Here is a 27,241-nt window from a genome sequence, read left to right as displayed (position 1 = left end):
TCGTTTCGTGAATGATGTTCGTTTTCGATTTTGTATGTTAATAAATTCGTAATGGGTGAAACTTCCGAGCAACGCCTAGCGCGCGAGCAAGAGGCACGCGAGGCGAAGGCAAAGGCTGCGCGTGAAGCGCGTAAGGAAAATTTAAATCGTGATGTACGTACGTTTTCGCGTAATTGCGCTAATGATCAAGCCGCGGTGCAAGTGCTCTTAGAAAAGCATCAATCGGTGGAAAATAATCACCAAATCGCGGCCCATCTTGATTCGTGGAAAGAAGCTCTGAAAGAATTGGCGAAAGCTAATAATGGTTTAATGGACTATATTGATGCGTCGTTGGATGCTGCCATAATTGCCGAGCAGGAAAAGGAAATCGCCAAGGATCATGACGCCTCCAAAGCGATGTTCAACCGTTACACTGGTACCTATAAAATGCTTGTTGAAAGTTTGCGTCCTACTGAATCGTCTAAAAGTGGATCTAGAAATGGGCATTCGTTGGTTGATTCGTTTGATGGGCCATTATTAGATCCCTTTGTTCGTTTGAAAGATGTTCCCCTACCCATATTTGATGGCACTTTTAAAAATTTTCCGGATTGGTATAGTGAATTTTGCGGTATGGTGGATAAAAGTGCGAGATACAATACTCACCAAAAGATGTATCTACTAAAAAGAGCTATGGGCAAAGGTGCCGAGCACCTTGTTGAAGATATTGAGGATGATGAAGATGGTTGCGCCTATAAACTGACGTTGGAAAGTTTATATGATTCGTTTTTTAATCGCCGTAGAATTATTGTCGAACACTTCATAACAATAGCAGATCTTCCTACCATTAAGAATACGTCAATTCGTGAGAGTGTCCATAAGGTTAAACGCGCCCTTCGAGGTTTAAAGGTTTCGGGCATAAATGTTGAAGAAATGTCGCCATTCGTGTCGTTTTTGATTTCGAGAAAATTGCCTGATAAATTACGTGGAGATTGGGATGATAGTCATAGGGACAACAGTGTATATCCGTCATTCGAGTCATTGGCTTCGTTTTTGATCAATAAATGCTTCACCTATGAAACTGCGTCGATAAAAGGAGCTCCGTCATCTAATGAAAAGTCAAATGCGTCGGCAGCTCCAAATAAAGGCCAAGTAAAGCAGTCCAGGCAAATAATTGAGAAAAAATCACTCGTTGCTGCTACTGATACTCCGAGAACACCACAATCCTCGTCGTCCTTCCCGCTGTGCTGTGTAGTTTGTCAACAAAGCCACTACCTGGATCAATGCCCAACGTTTCTGTCCAAAACCCCGAAGCAGAGGTTCGATGTGGTAAAAAGTAATCGATTATGTATTAAATGTTTTAAAAATAATCATACTGTTTCGAAATGTACGAATAAGTATAATTGTGCTACTTGTCATGGACCTCATCATAAATTACTTCATATTAATCGTGAAGAGGTTCCCCTTACGAATACTAACAATATTAATGAGCCGCCAGTTTCGCCTGTCTTGCCAGATGTTAAAAATGTCAATTTTGTTAATGATAGTTCAAATGCTAATCGTTTTTGTGCCCTGTCTTCGCATAAAACTGTGTTTTTATCTACGGCAGTGGTTAAGGTACAAGGAAGCGCGAATACGGAACTAGGTAGAGTTTTATTTGATCAAGGGTCAGAGAGTACTTTGATTACGCGTGAATTTTGCGAAAGATTAAAGTTGAAAATGTATGAGGCCAATAACCCCACTGTGTTAGTAGGTATTAATGACAAATCAGTGGAATTGAAAAAGTTCGTTCGTTGCATTTTAAAGTCTAGGTATACTGATTTTCAAATTGCTATTGAGGCTGTTGTTATTGATCGAATCCCTTATCGAGTATGTAGAAATGAGTTGAAAGAAATTGCAACGAATTTTAATCATAATTTGGCCGAATATTTTGATTTACCTTATGATCATGTCGATCTGTTGTTGGGTAATGAATTTGTCGAATTTTGCTTGTTGGAAAAACGTTATTTTTTGGAAGGCATTTGTCTTAGGGATTCGCATTTTGGGTTTGTAATTTCAGGATCGAGAAAATCGCCATATGTAATTCAAACAACCGAATTTTGCGGTTTATCCAATCTTGAATTATCGAATCAATTTCACAAGTTTTATGCTCTCGATGATATACCCGAAAATAAGCTTGAAAAATCATTGCAGCATGAATTAATTGAAGGTCATTTCGAAAGTACTTACCATATTGATGAAAATACTGGTAAATTTGTCATTCGCCTTCCTACAAAGGAGTCTATTTTGTCTTTAAAAGGGTCGTTTGAAAAGGCGCGAGCTTTGTTGGTTAATAGTGAACGTCGTAGGTCTGAAAGGAAGCATGAATCGTATGTGAGAATTTTTGATGAATATTTAAAACTTGGTCATATGAGTGAGATTAATTCGACGCCTGATCCTTCAGCCTATTATATTCCGCATCACATCGTTTCTAAAGAGACCCCCAGTGGTCCCAGTGATCGAATAGTGTTTAATGCGTCATTTGTAGATAACTCAGGTACCTCCTTAAATGACCATTTATTAGAAGGTCCTGTTTTGCAGCCAAATTTGGCTCAAAATATCGTGAGGTTTCGCCAACATCTCGTTGCTTTTGTAGCGGACATTTATCGAATGTACCGTTGCATATTAATTGATAAAAAGGATCGCAAATATCAAAGGATTTTATTTCGATTCATTTTGAATTCCTTGATAAAAATATTTGAGCTCAATACTTTGACTAATGGTGTCGGCCCTGCATCTTATCTGGCTACAAAATGTCTTGAAATAATCGGTAAAGCGTTGTTGGTTGATGATCCAGAGGTCGCCAGGGCAATTTTAGAAGATTTCTACATGGATAACTTAATGAGCGGTGCTGCAAATATTGACGATGCGGTTCGCCTACAAAAATCAATACACGCAGCACTTGCAAAATATGGTTTTCCACTTCTAAAATACCAAAGTAATTCGTTGGAATTTTTATCGAATATTGAACCCTCGTTGATTGAACCCTTAAATAATCGTTGTTTAGGTGGTAATGAATTCGTCATGTTATTAGGGTTAATTTGGTACCCACAGTCAGACACCTTGAGTGTCAAAATTTGTCTAGATTCATTGCCAGAAGTAATAACTAAGCGAGTTGTACTTTCTGAAGTTTCAAAAATATTTGATGTCCTCGGAATGTTAGCACCTACCACAGTTATTGCTAAAATTATGCTTCAAGAACTTTGGAAAGAGGGAAGAGGCTGGGACGAACCAGTTTCAAATGAATTATCAACTTCGTTTCAAGAATATCGTAATGATTTAGTTCAATTGTCCTCGTTTTCGATTAAAAGGTGTTATTTTACCTCGAATAAGATCGCTTCTCGTCAGCTAATTGGTTATTGTGACGCCTCAACGCGCGCATATTGTGCTGTGGTATATTTGCGTTCTGTAGATTGTGATGGTAATGTGAATGTGTCGTTTATTTGTGCAAAAAATCGAATTGCGCCAATCAAAACTGTTCACATTCATAGATTAGAATTGATGTCCGCGGAGTTATTATCGCGCATGATAGCTGAATTACGTAAAGATTTAGGGATAATGGAATATTTTTGCTTTTCAGATTCGATGGTAGGCCTGAGTTGGATCAACCTCGATCCTCTCAAGCTAAAGGTATTCGTTTCAAACACAGTTACAAATATTTTAGCTGTAACATGTAAAGAAAGGTGGTTTCATATAGATGGTAAAATGAATCCCGCAGACCTCGGTACAAGAGGAATTTCTTCGAATTCTCTTTTAAAATCTGATTTATGGTTGGCTGGTCCACCCTGGCTGCAGGATAATTTTGTATCTTTTGTTTCCTCCAAGTTTAAACCCTCTATTGATGTACCCGAAATGAAAGAAGAAAGTACCGTTTTGTCTATTTTAGCAGAGACTCGAAAACCTTTCTCAGAAATTGTCTTTCGAAGCTCGTCGATTTTTAAAATGGTATCTGTTGCTGCTCTTTGTCTTCGGTTTGTAACGATTTTACGATGGCGAGTATGGATGCGTCGAGCTATTGCCGAGGGTGAGCAAGTGACAATGGAAACATTTCATTCTGTTAAACCTTGTGCAATCGTTTCATCACTGTCCATACAGGAACGTGATTATGCATACTGGTCCTTAATGCGTTTTGTACAGATGGAATTTTTTGAAAAAGAATATCTTTGTTTGTTAAAAGGACATCCGATTCCAAGAAAAAGTCGTTTGTTGTCGTTAAATGTTTTTATTGCTCATGATGGACTGATGCGCGCAGGGGGTCGTCTTGCCGCTTCTAACTTCTCCTACGATACCAAGTTTCCGGTTATAATAGCCGCCAAGTCATTATACCTAGAAAGGTTCATCGAATATACTCATCGAAAATACTACCATTGTACAAAATCGTTTATTTATAATTTTGTTCGAGCTCGTTTTTTTGTCATTGGTAACTTGGCGGCAATCATTAAGAAAGTTGTCCGTCGATGTATTGTGTGTACACGATTCGATGCGCATTTCGTTGAACAATTGATGGGTGATTTACCCAAAGAGAGAGTGACGATATCGCGGCCTTTTGCCACAGCTGGTGTGGACTTAACAGGCGCGATAAGTATTAAATGCACGAACCATCGAGTAGGTAAAGTTGTAAAGGTCTATGCTTGTTTTTTTGTATGTTTTTTGACTCGTGCGGTTCACATTGAAATCGTAGAGGATCTCACGAGCGAAGCGTTTTTAAATGCGCTTGAAAGGTTTGTAAGTCGTCGTGGATTTCCCAGCCTAATTTATTCCGATAACGGGACTAATTTTGTTGGTGCTCGGAATATTTTAATGCAAAGCAAACTTGATAAATATTTAATCGAAAATCGTGTTGTATGGAAAATGATCGCGCCTCGTAGCCCGCACCAAGGCGGACTGTGGGAGTCCGCGGTAAAGGCTGGAAAATCGTTATTAATGAAGTCCATTGGGACTCAAATACTTTCGTTGATGGAATTATCGACCATCTTATGCAAAATTGAAGCGATACTTAATTCGCGTCCGTTGTCATATAGATTGACTAATGAATTCGTTGAACCTGTTACTCCAGGTCATTTCCTAGTTGGGTCGGCATTGTTGGAAACGCCAGTGCTGGACAATGGCTCAGTCACCTTAAAGCAACGTTATATGCTGTGGCGAAGGATTGTAGATTCTTTCTGGGTGTCCTGGAGACACGATTATCTAAACCAGCTACAGCAGCGTGGTAAATGGAAAGAGCGTATGGAAAATGTGTCGAAAGGTGACATTGTGTTGGTGTCTAGTCCGAATGATAGCGTGATGAATTGGCCACTGGGTAGAATCGTTGATATTTTTCCTGATAAAAAGGGTATTGTTCGAAACGTGAGCGTGAGGTTAGGGAATGGTACAGTGCGTCGTACATCTGTACAAAAATTGGTAGCTTTGCCGGTAGATGTTTCAAAGGACGATTAGTCGTTTATTTTGACACCCTGACTTCCGTTTCGATAATGTAATTAAAATTTCTCGAATTTGTGATGTATAGTTTGTAGAATAAGTTACCTACATTTTGTTATTTTTGGGTTGTTGATTTTATTCTAGATTATTTGTACATAAATTATGAAAATTTTGCCGTGCTATTGGATGGTGATTGTTTGTGTTATTGAATAGGCCTAGAAAGTAGAATGTATGTACTTAAATTTAATTGATTATGTAATTTTTTACGTATTTTTTCGTCGATCTTCTTTGGAAGGAGGGATGTACCCTCCTTCGGGGGGAGTTTGTTTACGTATTCGTAGGTATTCGTAGTATTTTTTTGTAGTTTTTCTGTTTGTTTTTAGTTGGTAGGTATTTTCCGCTATCCGGTTCTGCAGTGGTGGTATGAGATTTTACTCCCTGCAATCTGATTGGTTGAGGGTGGAAATACGTCTCTATGTGTCTAGTTTAGTTTTTAATGTACAGTATCGAATGTTTTTGTAAATGTTGTGAAATACAGTCCACTTGTAAATCTGTGTACAGAAAAGTCGTGTTGCTTTTTTCGTCTTCGTTGTCGTCGTAATTTTCGAATCAATGCGTTGAATTTTTCGTCTTACATGTATGAGAACACAGTTTTTCCCTATTTCTAGGGAATATTTTGAAAAATCTTTAAAATCCACCTTTTTTCTAATTTTTTGAAAACAAACTTTTTAAAAACGAAATTTTTTGAACACAAATTTTTTTTTCTCGTAATTTTTTGAACACACATTTTTCTGAATGGAAAATGTCAACACTGTATAAAAAGCTGCTTCGAAATTAAAATGTTTTGTTTCTGAACTTATTATTTTCATCAATTTGAAAATTTGATATTTTTTCTCATAAAACTTTGAATTCCTTATCCTTTCCTTGCAAATATCTCCTTGAATTTTCACTTTAACAAACTATCGAGGTTACCATTGAATTCGGTTTGTTTTTCCCTGTAAAATGATACCCATATTGTGCAGAAAATGATGGGAATATTTTGGCATATTTTGACTTTTTAGGGAATTTTTTTGCATATTTTCGACAAAATTAGCGCATAAAATATGTGTATATTTTCAGTTTTTTGGAGCATATATTCTTCTACCCTAATTATAATACACTTCTTTCGTGGATTTTTATAATTTTACTTTCTGTTGCACTTTTTTTTGCAATTTTTATGAAATTTTACTAAAAGTGAATTGGGTTTTGGTGATTTCCGTTATTTTCAGTGTTTAGAAAAGAAAAGAGTACGCTTTAAATGATTTTTTTCCCCAACAATTATTGCTAAATTTTTCTAACATTTCCCTGAAATTCGATTTTTGATTTTTGGGGGTGGGCGGGCGTGGGGGGTGTGGTTTGCAGTGGTTGTAATTTGTTAGGTACCTAAGTAAGTATTCGTGTTTTTATTTGTTCGTGAACGAGTCACTTATACAAATCAATTCGTTCGCGAACGATTCACCAAGAATTATTCAATTCGTTCGTGAATGATTCATCTTGAATCGAGGAAATGAATCGACTCGTTCGGGAACGAGTCACTTATACGAATGAATTCGTTCGCGAATGATTCACCAATAATTATTTAATTCATTCGTGAATGATTCACCATAAATTGAGTAAATGAATCGATTCGTTCGTGAACGAGTCACTTATACGAGTCAATTCGTTCGCGGATAATTCATCAAAAATTGAGTGAATGGATCGGTTCGTTCGCAAATGAGACACTTGTACGAATCAATTCGTTCGCGAATGATTCACTATAAAATTCAATTCGTTTGTGAATGATTCACCTTAAGTCGAGGAAATGAATCGACTCGTTCGTGAACGAGTCACTTACACGAATAAATTCGTTCGCAAATGATTCACTGATAATTATTTAATTCGTTCGTGAATGATTCGCCATAAATTGAGTAAATGAATCGATTCGTTCGTGAACGAGTCACTTATACGAGTCAATTCGTTCGCGGATAATTCATCAAAAATTGAGTGAATGGATCGATTCGTTCGCAAATGAGTCACTTGTACGAATCAATTCGTTCGCGAATGATTCACTATAAAATTCAATTCGTTCGTGAATGATTCATCATAAATTGGGTAAATGAATCGATTCGTTCGCGAACCAGTTTGTTCGCAAATGATTCACTAAAAATTATATTCAATTCGTTCGTGAATTATGCACCTAAAATTGAGTAAATGAATCGATTCGTTCGCGAATGATTCTTCAAAAATTGAGCACATGAATCGATTCGTTCGTGAACGAGTCACTTATACAAATCACTTCTGTTCGCGAATGATTCACAAAAAATGATTTAATTCGTTCGTGAATGATTCACCAAAAATTGAGTAAATGAATCGATTCGTTCGCGAACGAGTCACTAATACGAATCAATTCGTTCGCGAATGATTCACTAAAAAATTCAATTCGTTCGCGGATGATTCATCAAAAATTGACTGAATTAATCGATTCGTTCGCGAACGAGTCACTTAAAGGAATCAATTCGTTCGCGAATGATTCAGTAACTATTGATCAACTTGTTCGCGAATGATTCACCTAGAAATCAATCAATTTGTTCAATCGCCAATCGGTTGTGAATGATTCGATTCGATTCACTTCGCTTGAAAACAGATCAATGCCACAATAATTTCACAGAAACCGAATCAATCGTAAATTAATTGACCCGTTTGCGAATGATTCGCAAAGAAATCAATCAATTTATTTAATCACCAATCGTTTGTAAATGATTCGATTCGATTGTAAACAGGTCAATGGCTGTACAGATATTTCAAAAAAAGTGAATCAATTCTTTTGTAAAAGATTTTATTTGATGAAAAGACGGTCTCCTCACACTAAAGGCGTGAGTTTTAAAAAAGAAATTATTTTAAGGATTTTCAATAGAATCAAACTTTGGTTTCAGTTCAATTTCAAATCTAGCTAAAGCTCTAAGCTATTCTTTCATTTGATTTGAATAATATGATACGAGTATATCTATATGTACATTATTTCACGGGGAAAAAATATGAATTTTGTTAGGGACACGATCAAAGTTCCTTTAGATATGATGTTTATCGTATTTAAGGATGAAGACTGGTAGTTTTTATTAAATATTTCAAAATTGATAAAATGGTAGGTACATATCTATTAAGTACTCTATGATTTCAAACCTGTGGGGAAATACACACACAACCTGATCTAAAATATCCACGCAGCTGATTCGATGACGTATTAGATACCTACACTTAATTATCATCATATCTACTGTATAAGAACTGGTTCAGGTGGGGGTAGGTGTACGTTTTTTGTTGTTTTAATGCATTATCGTATTCTGACATTTCCCCATCCTACCTCCTACTTGTCTATTTGTAGAGTTTATTGTCAAGATGTTCGCGGTTTGAATCGACTGATAATTTTTAAGTAATAAGGTAGTTCATATTATTTTTTACGTGGTAAAAATAGAAGGCTGGTATGAATATGCGTGGTAAGTCAACTTGTGGATTTCCTATCTTGTATTTACGTGTACCTATGTTAAACGATATTTTTTTCGATGTGAAATGTCTCTAGAAAATTGAAAAAATCATTGCCTATTTACGAGTTTATTGTTGATGGTTTTTAGTTATCTTCTTTCTGGTATCGTTGAGCTACGTCTTCGCACTAGAGGATGCGCCCGAATCGAATCCTTCCATTCTAGAACCTGCAGCCAATCATCTGAGAAATAAAAGACAATTTTATCCCGGCGGCTTCCCACCACCAAATCCGCCGCAAAACTTTCCACCACCACCGCAACAACAACCACCAGGTGCAGGTTTTTGGGGTGCCCAGAATCAAAACTCGAATGGTTTCGCTGGCCAGCAACTGTCTCAAAATGGCCAAGGCCAGGGTCAGGGCCAAAGTTCATCGAATCAGCTCGGTAATAATCTGCAACAGCAATCGTCCGGTAACAACCAGCAAACTGGATCGGCGTCATCTTCATCGTCATCGAATAGTAATCAACCGGTGTTATGGAACTCGAATCAAAATGATTACCAATGCGTGATAAATAATTGTAGAGGTCAGAATCTGCAGTGGAATCCAATTTGTGGGACCGATAATCTGGTGTATGATAATGTGGCGGTATTACGATGCGCTCAACAATGTGGAAGAAGTAAGAATTAAAATAGGTATATTACAAACACCCAAGAACAATTTTTTTTCAACACCTAATTCATTTCCTTTTCTGTTTAATTTGCAGGAATTTCGTTCAGCTATTCCGGAACGTGCGTCGTTACAACCACTGCAGCGTCGAGAAAATGATTCCAATTCCATATTTTTCAATTTCTTTTTTTTTCAACTTGCTACTTGCTGCCGTATAATTTGTACCTACCTTCCTAATATTATTATCATGTATCAAAAATTACATATTTCGTGTTTTTCTGGTTTTAAAAATATTGTGCGTTTTTCTGTAGTTTTTTTTCTTTTTTTTTAATGGATTCCTAATTTTTGTATAAGTACGTTTTTTTTTTGGCAAAATTTGTAAAATTGTGATAATAAAATTAAATAAACTACTAAAATAGTGAGATTTTCCGGAGTATTTCCAATTTAATTTCAAAAATAGAATAAGGGTATAAATCGACTTTCAGAAATGTGATTTTTTGAATTTTTTCACATTTAAAGTCAAATTGTTGGATATCCCACTTACCTCTTCGTGCCTTTTTTTTTTTTTTTTTGGATAATTTGTTTAATAGAGAGTGAGATGTGTAGAACTTGTGTTGATTATCGAGTGATTTATTGTGCAACAAACTTGGTATCAAGTGATTAACTATTATATGTTTTGTTTTTTGTTTCAGGTGAGTACGAATTTCCATCTCGAGAAAGTAGCATACTTCACCTGTGTAAAAGTGCGTGAGTGATTCGTTTCTTATTATTTCAATGAATACGTGGATTCAATCAGAATTCAATTCCTGTATAAAAATCGGTCTAATGTACGAGTTCATCATTCGCTGTGAATTTAATTAATGGAGCTTAAAATAGCTCACAAACGAATTCATTTGATGTGAATTCATTCTTGAACATTTTTATCTCAATATAGCTGAGAATCATTTTGAAAAAAATTCATTTCTCAGCTAGTTAGTGAGTGAATTTTTCGTCAACAGGTTAACCCTTCAACACCCGGAAGTAGTTTCAACAGATATTTGAAAAAAAGGAGAGGAATCGTGAGTCCTCACTCAAATTGGAAATTGAGGATTTATCAAAACAAGTGTATTTGAAAATTATATCGCTTCTTCAGGTGTGGACGGGGTCGATTTGGTGTCTCTGGCGAGTGCATTTATTGCCCCCCCCCCCACCCAAAATTGTATCCCTCTATCTTCAGAATCTTCCTTTTTCTGTGTTTTCTCAAATTTAGGCAGGTACTTAAATGCTAGTTGTGCAATTGATTTTTGTTTTTCCCTTTTACCGACTTTGCCGGAAACGGAAAAGTAAGGTATTGTATTTGTCATGATGGTTGAGGAATTGGGTGGGGGTGGGTTTTCTTGAGGTTTTGGAGTGTGCTGATCACGATAAGACATATGGCGCAAAACGAGATAAGTTTATATATATATTTATTTATTTATATATTTATATATAAGTTTATATATCAATTTATGTATAAATTTGTGTCACGCTGAACTCAAAAGCTCCGAACTTTAAGTGGAAACTGATGCTGGCAAAATATTGCTTTGATACTGAACTAGAGAAATTTTTAATTTGGTCGAAATCGATTCAGCCGTTTACGAGATATGAACGTTTAAGTGTGTTTCAACGTTATGGATAAGCAGAAATTTGTGTAAACCCTTATATCTCGCAAACGGCTCACCCCCAACAAACAGATGGGGTGGTTAGGGTGTGTAGGTTGCAGATTGGTACGCCGAAGGTCGGGTGTTCGAATCCCGCGCGAGTCAAGAGGAGAAAATTTTTTGTTGATTTTTTTGTTAATTTTTTTGTTAATTTTATCCGTCCAAAATTTTTTTGCCATAAAAAATCAAAATTTTTCAAAAATTTCTAGTGTAATTTTTGTTTTAACCAAAAACATTAAGTTTTTGGTAAATAGCCAGTAAATTTTGATAATTTTTTTTTTTTTTTTGTTAATTAATAGTAATTTTTAGTAAATAAAATGATTAGTTATTTTTGGTGAATTACTCGTAATTAAAGTTGGTCGAAAATTTTGGTAAATTGCTTGGGTAATTTTTGGTAAATTGGTAAAAACCTTTGACAGTAAATTACTGGGGTAATTAAAATTCGGTAAAAAATTGGTAAATTAGTGAGGAAATGTCTCGTAAATTACTGAGGTGAATGTTGGTAAATTGCTGGGGTAATTTTTGGTAAAATGGAAAATTGGTAAATTAGTGGGTAATGTCTGGTAAATTACTGAGGTAAATGTTAGTAAATTGCTGGGGTAATTTTTGGTAAATTCGTAAATTTTGGTAAAGTCGTAAATTTTGGTAAATTAATAAATTTGGGTAAATTCGTAAATTTTGGTAAATTCGTAAATTTTGGTAAATCGGTAAATTTGGGTAAATCGGTAAATTTGGGTAAATCGGCAAATTTGGGTAAATAGGTAAATTTAGGTAAATTTTGGTAAATAGGTAAATTTTGGTAAATTGGTAAATTTTAGTAAATTGGTAAATTTTGGTAAATTGATAAATTTTGGTAAATTGGTAAATTTTGGTAAAATGGTAAATTTTGGTAAAATGGTAAATTTTGGTAAATTGATCAATTTTGATAAATTCGTAAATTTTAGTGAATTGGTAAATTTTGGTAAATCGGTAAATTTTGGTAAATTGGTAAATTTTGGTAAATTGGTAAATTTTGGTAAATTGGTAAATTTTGGTAAATTGGTGAATTTTGGTAAATTGGTAAATGTTGGTAAATTGGTAAATTTCAGTAAATAGCTAAATTTCAATTCTGGATAAAAATTAAGCCATTAAAAACCTCTAAATTTTGGTAAATCGGTAAATTTAGGTAAATTGGTAAATTTAGGTAAATTGGTAAATTTTGGTAAATAGGTAAATTTTGGTAAATAGGTAAATTTTGGTAAATTGGTAAATTTTGGTAAATCGGTAAATTTTGGTAAATTGGTAAATTTTGGTAAATTGGTAAATTGGTAAATTTCGGTACATAGGTAAATTTTGGTAAATAGGTAAATTTCAGTAAATACGTAAATTTCGGTAAATAGGTAAATTGGTAAATTTTGGTAAATTGGTAAATTTTGGTAAATAGCTAAATTTCGGTAAATTGGTAAATTTCGGTAATAATTTTGTTTTTTGTCAACAATTTTCCTGATATATTATTCCACTTGTAATATGACGGTTACGTCTTCATGAGTACGCTAATTATTATTTGAAAATCAATTTCAAAAAGTGTAATATGATGGCTACTTATGATTGACTATTTTATTTTGTCGCTGTTTTCGACTTTTCGTATTCATTAAATCGGTAAATTTGGGTACTTCCGCGCATTTTGAAAAATTGGTAAATTTTTAAGTAATGTCTGGTAAATTACTGAGATAAATGTTGGTAAATTACTGGTGTATATTTAGAGCAAAGTCGGTTGATCTTGCGAACTGCGCAAGATGTTTTTTTTTAAAATTCAATTTCTCAGAAAATACGAGTCGAACTGACAGAAATAAAACTGGATTTGGGGGGAGGGGGGAGGCTGAAAGTTTGCCGATCAATATGAAAAAAAACACCAATTTTTCCGAGCAAATTGACGAGCTTCTAAAATGAAATAGGAGATGAAGTGACAATTTTACCAATTTGTTATAAAATACTCGCATTACTTAAGCCTTATTAAAAATTGTTATTTTCACTTATGAGTTTTTGGAAGTTCGAAGTCGGGGGGCCCGCATAAGGATCACCTGCACCCCCCCCCCCCCCCCGCCGATTCTCCGGGACAACTTTTTTCTTAAAGGGGAAGTCCTAAGGAACATTTCTAGCCCTTGTCCTCAAAAAAAAAGTGGCCCTACTTACAAAATGGCGGCCATTTTGATTGACAGGTCAGCCGAAATCGCAGGTTTTGCGTTCCAACATAGGACTTTCACGGAATTTTTTAAACCGTACAGAGGTAAATCGAAAGAGCAGGCAAAAATTCATCACCTGACAAAATTTCAAGTGCTAAAGTGCCTTTTTCGATTTTTGGTGAATTTTCAAAAATTAAATTTTGGCTAAAATGTGAGAAAAAAAATCAAAATTTTACCAAATTGAACTATAAATCTGAAATTTGGGATATATCCTATTTTCGACCTGCCAAATCTATTGGAAACTGTTTCAAACCGTTTTGAGTAGTTCTGGAGTCTCCAGCAGATTTTTGAAACTCGAAATCTCACAAAATTTCATCAAATGGAGTTGGAAAGCCGAAATTTATTCTGCAAACTAATTTCAATACGCTATGAAGTCGACTGCAGGTAATTTTCAAGTCGTTTTGGAGCCTCCAGCGATTTTTTGAAAATTTCTGGAGCCTCCAGCAGATTTTTGAAACTCGAAATCTCACAAAATTCATCAAATGGAGTTGGAAAACCGAAATTCATTCTGCAAACTAATTTCAATACGCTATGAAGTCGACTGCAGGTGATTTTCAAGTCGTTTTGGAGCCTACAGCGATTTTTTGAAAATTACTGGAGCCTCCAGTAAATTTTTGAAACTTGAAATTTCCCCAAAATTTCATCAAATGGGGTTAGCAAGCCGAAATTTACTCTGAAAACTAATTTTAATACAATATGAAGTCGACTGAATGGCGGTTTCAAGTGGTTTTGAAACTTCCAGCTACTTTTTCAAAATTTCAATTCTCCTAAAAACGCGATGAAACTTTTCAAAAAGTCACTGGTGGCTCCAAAATTACTTGAACTCGCCTGAAGTCGTCTTCAGAAGGTGTTAAAATTGAAGTGCAGAGTTAATTTCAGCTTGCTAACCCCATTTGATGAAATTTTGAGGAAATATCAAGTTTCAAAAATCTACTGGAGGCTCCAGTAATTTTCAAAGAATTGCCGGAGGCTCCAAAACGACTTGAAAATCACCTGCAGTCGACTTCATAGCGCATTGAAATTAGTTTTCAGAATAAATTTCGGCTTTCCAACTCCATTTGATGAAATTTTGTGAGATTTCGAGTTTCAAAAATTTGCTGGAGGCTCCAGAACTGCTCAAAACGGTTTGAAACAGTTTCCAATCGGTTTGGCAGGTCGAAAATAGGATATATCCCAAATTTCAGATTTCTAGGTCAATTTGGTAAAATTTTGATTTTTTTCTCGCATTATGGCCAAAATTTGATTTTTGAAAATTCACCAAAAATCGAAAAAGGCACTTTAGCACTTGAAATTTAGACAGGTGATGAATTTTTGCCTGCTCTTTCGATCTACCTTCGAGGGCAAAAACGTTAAAAACTTTGTATTTAAAGAGGTGAAAAACACTGTATTTTTTAAAAAATTTGTTCATTTTTTTGCCTCCAAAATTCTACGTAGGATTTGAATGCTGAGTTTATTAAAAATGTTTAGAAAAAAAATTCAAAGAAGTCTCAATTTTTTCCTAAAATTATCCAAAAGTTTCGCTTTTTGCCAAAAATGGCAAAAATTGCTGAAATTTGTTGCTTTTCAAGTATCGAAAAGTTTTGCTTTTTTAGTTAAAATTGCCAAACACATTATTATTAATCACCAGAAGTCTTCTTTTTTTCAACTAAAAATAAATGCAAAAATGAAAAACCTTGATTTTTGAAGAAAATTGCGAAAAAAATTTAATTTCTTTGCCTGCAGTAATTTTGAAAAATTGCTCTTTTTTGATAAAATTGTCCAATTTTGGATTTTGCTAATGATTTTTACTTTTTTCCTAAAATCCGAAAGTATCGCTTTTTTACCAAAAAAAAAGCAATTAAAGCACGTCTTCTTTCGGTCAAAATAAAATTGACCAAATTCTCGCTTTTTTACCAAAATGTTTCAAAATAAGTACATATGTATGTCATAAAATTGAAAACAAAAACACATTTTTCAATTTGTAACGTTAATGTTATGTTTTGTTTCCTCGGCGGTTTTTTCACTTCTTTTGAGTATTTTTCTCGCGATTTGCCTTTTTTTAAAAATGCCTTTTGGTTAATTTTTTGAGTTTTTTCTTGCTTGTGGCATTTTTTAATGCCACTTTAGAGATAGAGTCACTATTTCTTCACATAATAAGAATAACGCTTAATTCATCCTGAAATAGGTATTCCTCGTAAAAATTTTATTTCACCATTTAAAAAGTTTGTGGAAAATACCCTGCCTCTCTTTTCCAATGAACTCCTTATAGGAGTTTTCTTGTTAATCATGAATTTTTTCCATGCCTCTTGAGAAAAAAGGCATTGGCATTGAAAATTTCTCAAGTGGGTTTCAATTTTTTTTAAACTTGGAAGTAGGAGTAAGAAATTATTGAGGAATTTGTTTGAAAAAATCAAAAATGGTCAGTTTTGCATCAATTTTTTTCTAAATCGCCCCTCCCCCTACATTTTAACATCTAACCCAGTTTGACCTGATGTAAAAAATTTTCGGTTTTGGAAACCAACATAGGCCTTATCGTTTTGAGGAAATTGGGTGAATACCTATGGGCGTTGAATGCTTTATGATCACGAGGCCTATTTCTCGGTTTCAATCAGTGAAATTAAAATCTTATCGAGCGTATAATTTGCTAATATAAAATTATTTGTTATTAGAGAAATATGTATTGTGTCATAGTTTATGAACAATTGGCTTTTTAAAAACAAACTATTCGCAACACTTGAGAAAAATTTCAGGATAAACAATTGATCGTATACGTAACCTTGTTGAAATATGTATACATAAGTTATGTACTTATTAGTTACTGGTGCGAGTAATTTTTTCAATTTGCTTGAGAGATTCCAGTAGGTATACTCAGTGGCAAAGAAAGTTGTTCTGGTGAAGTGTAATTGTGACTTGCGGAGTTAAAATTTTTAATATCAAATATTCTTTAATTAATACTTATATTTTCTTTGTCGAAAAAATAATCAAAGAAATTCAACCGATAATGTTTTTCAATAATATGACGATTTTTGGTAAGTGGCATACTGTACATTTACCTACCTACTTGTTGGTGATTTAATGGAAAATTCATTTCTGTTGTAATGTATTTATGTAATTGCACAAATTCGTGTTTATCTTGTGGTATTAGGTATTGTAGGATTGTTGTTTGTTGTCACGTTGACCTTGGTTGTGGCGATGGAACAGTCAAATGATGATATACCTGCAGCTGAGTTGATCACCCACCCAGTGAATCCTCGATTCAAAAGGGATGCTAATGAGAGTACCGAGCCTCTTGCGCGAAGAAATGCTGTTAGTTTAAATACCGCTTGTACAAATTCCGGAGAACTTCACTTGGGTGTGATTTTGACCACAGCTTGGGTGATGTATCGTGCTATGGTTTAGAAAAATGCATAGCTCTATCTTGAAGCGAGAATAAACGCAGCGATAATTTAGAAATTTTACGTAGAATTCAAGTTTATAGGTCTCACATAACTTATCGTTCATGTTCTTTGGTAAAGCTTTAAACAAATTTTTTTTAATATATTTTTATTGACAGGTTTTGTTTTGTTTTGTTTTGTTTTGTGGTTTTTTTATAAGTTGATCGTACATACAATGTATTAAAATTGATACGTGCTTTTTCTCTTCATATTATTTCAAAAACTTCTATCATTTTAAGCCCAAAATCAGGTCATAATTTTTTGAATTTTTGTCATTTTTGGAATTTTTGAAAAAGTGTCATGTGACCTATCAAAATGGGTTAAAATTTCGCGAGAAATTCGAATATTTCGACGAAAATGTTTTTTGGACATTTTTAAAGAATTTTGAGGTAGGTTGATGAATTTTGAGATTTTTCAAAACATGTCGTGTGACCTATCAAAATGGATTGAAATTTCGCGAGGAAATCGAATATTTCGACGAAAATGTTTTTTGAGCATTTTTGAAGAATTTTGAGCCCAAAATAGATAGGTTGATGAATTTTGGGATTTGTCAAAACATGTCATGTGACCTATCAAAATGAGTTGAAATTTTGCGAGGAAATCGAATATTTTGACGGATATGTTTTTTGAGCATTTTTGAAGAATTTTGAGCCCAAAATAGTTAGGTTGATGAATTTTGGCTTTTTTCAAAACATGTCATGTGACCTATCTAAATGAGTTGAAATTTCGTGAGGAAATCGAATATTTCGACGGAAATGTCTTTTGAGCATTTTTGAAGAATTTTGAGTCTAAAATAGTTAGGTTGATGAATTTTGGGATTTTTCAAAACATGTCATGTGACCTATCAAAATGTATTAAAACTTTGCGAGGAATTCAAATACTTCGATAAAAATGTTTCTTAGGCATTTTTGAAGAATTTTGAGCCCAAAATAGGTTGATGAATTTTGGAATTTTTGAAAACATGTCATGTGACCTATCAAAATGAGTTGAAATTTCGCGAGGAAATCGAATACTTTGACGAAAACATTTTTTGAATATTTTTGAAGAATTTTGAGCTCAAAATAGGATGATGACTTTTGGTATTTTTCAAGATATGTCATGCGACCTATCAAGATGGGTTAGAATTTCGAGAAAAATTCCAATATTTACTTGAACGAAAATATTTTTTGAGCATTTTTTTAAAAAATATCTAAACCCCAAGTTGGCTCGTGATTTTTGACATTTTTGAAAAAATGTTTTACGCGATTTTTCAAGAAAATTGAGTTGAAATTTCCAGCAAATTTTCCTAAGCACTCAAGAATCATTTTTATGGCAAAATTTGGTCATGATTTTTGGCATGTAACCCATCGAAATGCGTTAAAATTTTGTAATAAATTCGAATATTTTCACAGGATCTATTTTGAGTGTTTGCGTTTGCCAAAAATGGAGTGGATTTTTATTGGGTGATTGTTAAATAACTTTTTTTTTAGCATTTCTGAAGAATTTCGAGCCTAAAATTACTCACGATTTTCAAAGCCAAAATTTTGTCTAAAAATTGAAAATTTCTAATAAATCTTTTTTAAAATTCATTTTTGAAGAAAAAAATGCAGGTACTCGTAGCTTACCTAGAAGGTTCGTTCATCTTGAAAATTACTCGTATATCACAACTCTATCCGAAAAATTAAGCTAATTTGGTGTCAAAATTGTTGAAAATTTTAATCGAGTTGCGTTGGTGAATTTTATTTTTACGAATTGATCGTATTGATAATGAATGAATCATTCGTCTTTACTTTTCTTTGTTCTAATTAACCTATTCTTATCGGTACGTAGGTAAGTACCTAATTTGTTCATAATCTTCTTAGCTAATTGCAAAATAAAATTGTCATGACCTATGGACTTCTTAAAATCAAATAGTTCGCAGAAACAACAAATTGATCCACCGATAACCTTACTGTACATAATGGCAATTTAGGTACGGAAATTTTTTTATGTGTTTGAAATCTCAATTAATGTTCGGTGGTCTATCAAGTTGTTTTACTGAAGTACCTATACTGTTGGAAACTTTTCATAAGGAATATTTTTACTCAAAAACTGATCCGTATTTTGAACGTTTGTGAAAAAAACCGAATCGAGAATGTTTTTCAATATGAAGATTTTTGGTAAGTGGTAAAATTTAAGTAATCGTTTTGCGGAAAATTCGCTTTTTTCCTAATGTTGTACTTGGCAAATTTGCACGAATTCGTTTTAATTTTGTGGCTTTTATTGTAGTGTTACTCTTTGTCGTTTTGCTGGCTTTCGTGGTGGCTCAAGAGCCAGAGCAGTCGAACAATACCAAAAGTGGATCCATAATAGCTAGTGCTGGTACTACGTGGTGCAATTCTAAAGAATTCAACTTCGGTGTGATTTTAACCACAGCTTGGATAATGTATCGTGCATTTGTGTAAACATACTTTCGCCTTGCTGCCTTCTAATAGATGCGAGTAAACGTATAGAGATTATTTTATAGAAATTCTAGAATTTTAGTGTTTATTGCGGTAATATTTGTGATAAAAATTGAATTGAAAATTATATTTTAGTATACCTCTACCTACCTCAGTGTGTAGTTTGTTATTTACTTACCTGCCAAAGCGCCAATACCTTTCTGTTCGTGGATCTTGAAATTGATATGCCTCTTGCCTCATCTTTTCATGATCAGCAATTCTAGCCGTGAATGAATTTTGATTTCGAAAAGTTTCGCTTTAGGCTCACAAGAGAACTAACTTTTAGCTGCTGAAGCTGATTTTTGACGAATTTTTGAAAATGGCTGAAATATTTATAGTCTTGGTATAATGATTTTTCTTCAATAAGAGCAAACATAGAAATAAAAATCTGGAACTCGGATATGCTAAAATCGACCGACCTCCAACGAAAGTTGACTTTTCTCCAGTAATTTCAAATCGTTCCAGGAAGTGTTGTAATAAACTTCGGGAGGAGATGAAAATTATTGATCGTGGTGTAAGTTCGACACTTGGAATCGATTAAGGTAGGTGAATCAATCATAAATTGGAAGTGACGAGTTGAAAAGTGTATTTTTTTTGCAAGTTGCAAAATCTCAAAGCTTCAAAAAATACCAAAATCGTGAAAAGTTGATCCATCGAATCTTTCAGCAGAATTCGTCTTTTCTCCAGAAGTTTCAAATTGCTCACAATACTTACTGACCAAAAAACGACAAGGTAATTGTATCCATTCGACGTTCATTTTTTCAATCCTGAGAAAATGTGCCCCTGAGTCATATCCTGATTACTTTTAACTTTCAAAAATTCCAAATGTGGAGAATGTGACTTTTTGTAAAAAAAACATACTCAATATTTTACTTCTTGAATTGAAAATTTTTGAAAACTTCAGCGCTTGCTTGGCTCAGGCTTGTTCGTTTTTGTTTTTCTTATTCAACCTTTATAAAAATCTATTATTCACACTGAAAAAAAATGTTTAATTGTTTAAATCTAAAAATAAACTCCTCACATGAAACCAAAAAAATCAAACTCTCACACTATTAGAAGAGATTACAGTTCTCACTTATTGAAATTTGAAATACGAATTTTCAAAAGCTTTTGCCCTCAATTTGTTCGAGTCTGTTTTTTTTTCAAACTCGAAATTTCTAAAAAAAATCATTATTCAAATTCTAAAATTTTGAAACCAAAAAAAAACAAAATATCGTTTACAAAATTAAAAATGCCATGTTTTAGGCTTCTGAAAATTGAACATGAAAACAAAATATTTTTCTCATATCAGTTGGCAAATTTTTGGTTGCACAGTTACACTACCCCCCCCCCCCCCACTACAAACAAAACGTTTAGTTTTGTACCTGCCAAAAAGTCAAGATAAAGTTTCACTTTTCTGGCAAAAATATGGAATAGATTGATATAGTTGAAATTGGATAGACTACTGAAGGGAGAGAAGGAAATAAATGATTTTGTACTCAGTGAAGATAAGAATTATTCCCTATGTGGGGAATAATTGCTCATTGCCTAGCTAGCTCAGAACGCTGTAACCTATCTATTTAACTACACACATTCAATGTTTATAGTCATAAATAAAAATGCTGTTTTACTTATACTATATATTTACACTATTTACACATATTCTTCAATATGGTATGGAACTGAATGAAACTTAGACACGTAAATGACTTAACTTTTCTGTTGAAAGAGGAAGCCTGCAGAGAAACGTATAATGTTCGAGTATTATTACTTCATCCATGCCACTCGCAGGTAGAATAGGATGTGCGAATTAGATACCTATTAGGCTATTAGACACCTGATAATATAACTAGGTATTCATCTAATTAAGGTCATAGCAGTGGACACCTTGGTTGTACATACTATGACGAAAAACTTAATAATTAAATAGCAAATGTATTTCACTACTTACAGAACACTACACGCTTTTTTCCATCTCTATCGGTGGCCACCCCAATACTAAAGGCATCGATGGAACTTAACTAAACGAGATAGCGCGTAAGACTTTGCATAATCCGATAACGCCATGGTATGATCCAAACTACCGAAACAGATACTATTTATTGATCATGGGATCAATTAATATAAAAATCGAATTAAATTACCTCACTAGAAGAAGGTACAAATAACACAGCTCGACCGTGGCCTCCCCTGGGGGTGCATCCACAGTCCATTATATTAATAGGCAACAAGGACCAGCTAACACGTATTTGCAGAACCAAGTGAGGATTTTCTGCAAGAGATCTCTATTATAAAGACGTACATAGCAGCTAAATCCCTACCCCTAAAGAGTGGTGGTATATGCGCAAATGCGTGATTGCTATGTACAAGTACAGAGCTTATTGTCGAAAAATCGACTTCAAGTGGCTGCACTGACGATCCACTTAAAATTTACCAAATTCAGAGGTGGTAAATTATGTAGTAATTACCTGTAATTTCTCCCCCTCGATTTCAGAAGGATAGTGACCTCTTTGGAAGGGTGACTCACCCTCTGAGTTGGTCAACTATTAAAATGGTCACCAAAAATCCTCTTTGGCAATGACTCAGACCCCCACAATAAACTTCTATTCCTCTTAGCTAAAACTCTGCCATTTGCCCTTTGCACATTAAACTGCTAACATTGTTCATTTTCAAGTTTGACCCCCTGTGGGTAATTTAAAGTTCAAATTATTCTAAATGTCCTCAAAATATGCCGGAAACCACTGGAGACTCTGCCATGGACTAGGAATCCCCGATAAAACCAACAGTGAGTTATTTATTTGTATTTTTAGTGAAAATGTTAGACTTGTCAGTAGTGCACATGGTGCACTCAAATTTACTCGAGGTCTTTTCCGGCTTCCTGGGTTAAGATCCCCCTTCTGACCATTTCTAGAAATTGCTTAAGACCCCCAAAAACGCTTCCACTAAATTCCTCTGCCTTTTTTAGTCTAAATTACACTCACTTAGTTTCAATGAAACTAATTGGGCCCTGTGTTCTTTTTCTGCCTGCCTCCCCTTTAGGTTCCGGATGTCGTAATTGATTTATCAATTACTACAATTATTTAGAAGAAACGATTATTATTTAGAAGAACAATTTATTATTTTTCCAGAAGAATTAATTTATTTGAACCAGAAGATCTTATTATTTGAAAAGCAGGCAGAACATATATTTATTTAAACTACAGGTAAATTACTTGGTAATTTCTAGAATACTATGTTCATATCGTGAATCAAATTTCCCTTGCTTAATTTCCTTTAAATTTCCCACACTTGTAAATAATAAAATTTACGTATCTTAAACCCTATCTTCGATCATAAATGTCATCACGAAGCGAGCCGCAAGATCATTAATTAACTGACCTGTCACAGGGGGTGGATCTCGCCACATACATTGCTATATAGATATAGAGATCTCATAAATCTGGGCATTCCATTGTCCATTGTCCTTGTCGCGAACTCTCTAATAAGGAGGGTTCGGACAATGCGAGATTTTTATACTTCTTAATAATTTCACACGTTCTCAATATTTTCAATATAAGGAGTTCATAAAATAAGCACTACCTTCAGCATCAGCAGTGGGGCCAATCTGCACTATGTCAAGATATCATTTATTTGGTCATTAATTATCAAAAAAAGTCATTTTGAGAAAGCTTATTCCAAACCACCAATAAAATTCAGATTTTGTTTGAAACACAATACTATTCAACAAGTACATCGTCTTGTTGAAAAAATTAACAACTCTCTTGAAGACAGAAAAATTTGCACTGCAGCTTTTATTGATGTAAGCCAAGCTTTCGATCACGTGTGGCATGCATAGCCTCTTAATAAAACTTGAAAAACATCTTCCAGACTCACTATACTTACAATCTTCTGACTCATTATTTGAGTGATAGAAAATTTAGAGTAAAATACAACAATGCTTTCTCCAACTTCAGAACAATCCGAGCAGGAGTACCACAAGGAAGCGTATTGCGCCCCATATTATATCATCTCTACACAGGTGACATCCCTTTGATAAGCGACATCACAATAGCAACATTTGCTGACGACACTGCAATTTGTTACCTTAATGCCAAATCCGAGTATGTCCATCCAAAAAAAAATCGTCGTTTTGCGTCACTGATAAGACTCTGGGAAGCCCTGAATTAAAAAATTTGCATCTGAGTACAGTTAAAATGCACCACCGAAGATGCACAAAGCTGACCGATGTTCAATCAGAACTCAACAAACCCTTCCGAGCATATCCCAACCTTATCAGTGTTGCGTAAAATCGTACTTTTTTAGTATGGACATACTCGGATTTGGCATTAAGGTAAATTACCACTCAAGATTTTGACCCAGATTATTAGACACTGGACCTGGGTATAAGACAACCAAATGGCAGCCACCTTGGCAAAATATCCTGAGTAATGTCAATTTGTCCACTGGGTTCTCTTGGCTGCGCGCGCTGTTGTCAAATTCTTGAACAAAATATACTACAAAATATAGCACGCCGAGTGCAGCCAAGAGCACCCAGCAAGAGAAATTGGCTCTACACAAAATATCACTACCATTCCTTTTCTCCGTTGCCTGCAGATTGAAGTACAGCTCAGCCAAGAGCACCCAGTGGGATCAATTGGCAACTGGTGTTACTCAATTTTTCTTTACCATTTCTGTTCCCCTTGGCCTGCAGTTGGTTATCTTATTCCACAGGTCCAGTGTCTATAATCCACATGTTGCAATGGACAAATTACAAAACAACTTAAACACCATAAACAAATGGTGTCTAACTTGGAGAATCAAACATCAATAGTGAAAAATCAAGCTACGTCTTTTTTACCAGAAGAAAAGCATCGACCTTTTAGTTATCTAGACAGCTACTCTAATTCAAAATTATCCCAATGCTTTTGTCACCAACTCAGTCGATTTCAAATTGGAAACAAGTGTGTGAAGTACAGTATACGCGATTTTTTCAAATTGACACTCTAATATCATTGCTGCGAGTGCGAATCATCGAAGTACTGATCTCAGATTGGTATCGATTAAAACAAATTTCATTTCTTCGCAATCTGCGGTATAGAGCAAGACAAAATGATTGCAATAGGGTATTTGCCAGTGTTCACTATTTACATGTGAAGTGTTTACACGCATCAATTCCTGAGATATGCGCAGATGTGTTTGTTTCCAATTTGAAATCAACCTAGTTGGCGACATAACCAGTGGGATAATTTCACATATGAGTAGCTGTCTATACTTATAACTAAAAGGTCGATGAAGAAAAGTTGAAACAACTTGCTCACCAATGTTTAATAATGATGAAATACTCCGAACAAACATTGTCAAATATTAGGGATTACACCTTGGTAACCATCTCACATGGAGAGACCGTGTTCTGAAGAAGAGAACTCAACTCTACAAAAAACTCAAATTGTTTCATTAGCTTCTTGGAACTAATATGCTGAACCATACAAAACAAGATCTTAATATACAAAAATGTTTATTCAAACCAATTTGGTCATATGGTATTGAACTATAGGGTTTGGCTAGTGAATCCAATAGGTATCCTGATTATCAAAAAATTCCAGAACAAAATTCTAAGAAAACTTATAAATGCGCCATGGTATGTGAAGAACAACACAATTCTTGAAGATTTGGAAATATCTAGTGTGAAATCAACAATATCCATAAGAAGTACCTAACGAAAGAATTTCTAACCACAACAATGTATTAGTAAAAAATCTTTTGAATTGAGATGAAGAAATATACTGTCTGCATAGATGTCACGTGTTGGACCTACCAGTGAGATTTCAATCTTAATTGCGTGCAAGCTAAAAATGTTACTATTTTGTAACAGATTGCTTTTCTTTTTATTCCTTCAAAATAAATAAATTTCTTATAATTTTTCAAGTTAGGCTGCTTACTTGTTGCTTTTTTGAACTTTTTTGGACTTTTCAACTCGTGTGCTCAGATTTGCCATACTCTTATACCCGTCTCAATCAATCTGAACTGTGGAAGACCAGATTGAACTTTCTGTTAAAAAATGAGCAAATTCGCGTAATTATTGTAACTGTTTATTTTCGTTGTAATTACCTGTAATTCGAGCGTTATCGAGATACATTGTATCGTTTTCGTTTCCGAGAAGTCAACAAAATCATCCGATGACTTTTGATATTTTTCTACTCGAGTATTCGTTTTTCCATTCGAGTTTATTACATTTTTCGATCGTTATTATGGCGATTTTATTTCGTTTTAATTAATGTACATATTTATTTATTATGTATTCGAGTAAATACATCTTTATCTTGAATGTGCGACTCGAATTTCATTAGGTTATGGGCCCAGCACGCTTCCACTGCGCCTATTCGAGATAAAAACGCTAATCGTGATGTATTTCGTTCGGTTCGTTATCTAGAAACGATTACGGTGGTTCGAGTGCATATTCGCGTTATCTTCAACGTTAGAAAATAGATCGCAGTCGTTAGCTGTTGATATCTAATTTCACCATGGATTATATCAAGGGTATAAAGCCTCTGTCCTGTTCCAGTGATTGGCCGTCATGGAAAGATAAAGTGCTCGACGTACTCGCCTTGTTTAATGCCGTAGACATTGTTGAAGGTAAATCAAAATGCCCAGACGAACCTAAAACGACCGATACCGCCGCCGACGCCGCCGAAACACGTAAGTCGATTGCAGCTTGGCAAAAAGCATCTCATCAAGCGAAGATAATCATTTCCCAAACGATTTCTCAAGACCTACACAGTCGCATCGCTGGTAGGCTATCCGCACGTGAAGCATGGGTAGTGCTCACGAAAGAATTCGACGATAAAGCAGAAGATCAATTGTTCCGCGAATGTCTCAATTTCTTCAGCACGGAATGGAATGATATCGAAGATGCGCCATCTGTTGTTTCGCGAATCAAAAATCAACATCGTGACTTTCGAGCAGGCTTGGAAAATCGAAAAATTGAGACAGTCGATCAGCTGTTAGAATTATTGTTCGTTTCAAAAGTTTTGCATATTCTACCGAATCGATTCGAATCTTTTAAAGCAAGTTATCTTCTTCTCAAGTCTCAGGCTAGTAAGTCGCTCAACGATCTATCCGATGCACTTATTATGCATGAGCGAAACGTCAGTCCGGTGCATAGCTCGTCAACGTCGTCATCCGAAGCTATGTTCGCTAAATCCGGCAAGAAGAATAACTCGAGATTCGTCGCTAAAACGTCCGGTGATCAACGTACTTCTGGAAATAATTCGAATAATTCTGGAAATCACCAGCAAAACGACGTCATTTGCAAGTATTGTTCAGGGAAAGGGCACTGGCTCAAAAAGTGCTCTAGGTGGATAAACGACGGTAGACCACCCTTTCCAGCTCGAGCTAACGGTACTGCAAATTATTCGCCAAAAGTCAACGCTTCCAGTAGTTCGCCGAAAGTGAACGAAACGATAGCCGATTCAGAAACGAAAAGTGCTCTACTCGCCGATTGTGAGCAGCAAATGAATACGGTTATTTCCTCGAACGATACTCAAGCTTGGTGGATCGATAACGGCGCCACCAAACATATCACACCGCATCGAGAATGGTTCCAAACGTACGAACCGTTTCCGTCAAATTACTTTGTCAAAGCTGCTGGTTGTCGAGTTGCAGCTGTTGGTCATGGATCGATCGAAGTAGCTAGCTTCGTTAATGGCCAGCTTATCAAATTCGATTTGACGGACGTGTGGCATGTACCGAGTATTTCGAAAAATCTAGTATCTGTGCTTGCCGCTCACGATAAAAAGCCAGATAGTAAATTCATCTCAAATCAAGTCTCCTGCAGTTTCGAAACAGGAGATCGCGTAATGTTCACCGGCTCGAGAAACAAACATGGTACGCTTTACAAAGCATCGTTCGACAC

General features: G+C 34.9%; 1 protein-coding gene and 2 long non-coding RNA genes across 3 annotated transcripts in view; all 3 read left to right on the top strand.

Annotated features, from left to right (window-relative positions):
* The window catches only part of LOC135838864 (uncharacterized), a 166,415-nt gene that overhangs the window by 47,051 nt on the left and 92,123 nt on the right, over nt 1–27,241 (top strand). The gene's annotated exons all lie outside the window — the stretch shown is intronic.
* Nucleotides 8,787–10,022, top strand: LOC135838771 (uncharacterized). The gene is made up of 3 exons (XM_065354531.1): nt 8,787–8,945; nt 9,081–9,608; nt 9,696–10,022. Exons 1-3 carry the CDS (start codon nt 8,933–8,935, stop codon nt 9,755–9,757), a joined length of 603 nt encoding a protein of 200 aa, XP_065210603.1. The 5' UTR covers nt 8,787–8,932; the 3' UTR covers nt 9,758–10,022.
* Nucleotides 16,282–19,481, top strand: LOC135838764 (uncharacterized). The gene is made up of 3 exons (XR_010557475.1): nt 16,282–16,507; nt 16,624–19,050; nt 19,160–19,481. It is a non-coding gene; the product is annotated as an uncharacterized LOC135838764 (long non-coding RNA).

The sequence above is a fragment of the Planococcus citri genome, chromosome 1, assembly GCF_950023065.1.
Source record: "Planococcus citri chromosome 1, ihPlaCitr1.1, whole genome shotgun sequence".
Taxonomy (NCBI): Eukaryota; Metazoa; Arthropoda; class Insecta; order Hemiptera; family Pseudococcidae; genus Planococcus; species Planococcus citri.
Note: the sequence above shows the minus strand (reverse complement) of the source record. Positions and strands in the feature narration are given on the sequence as shown.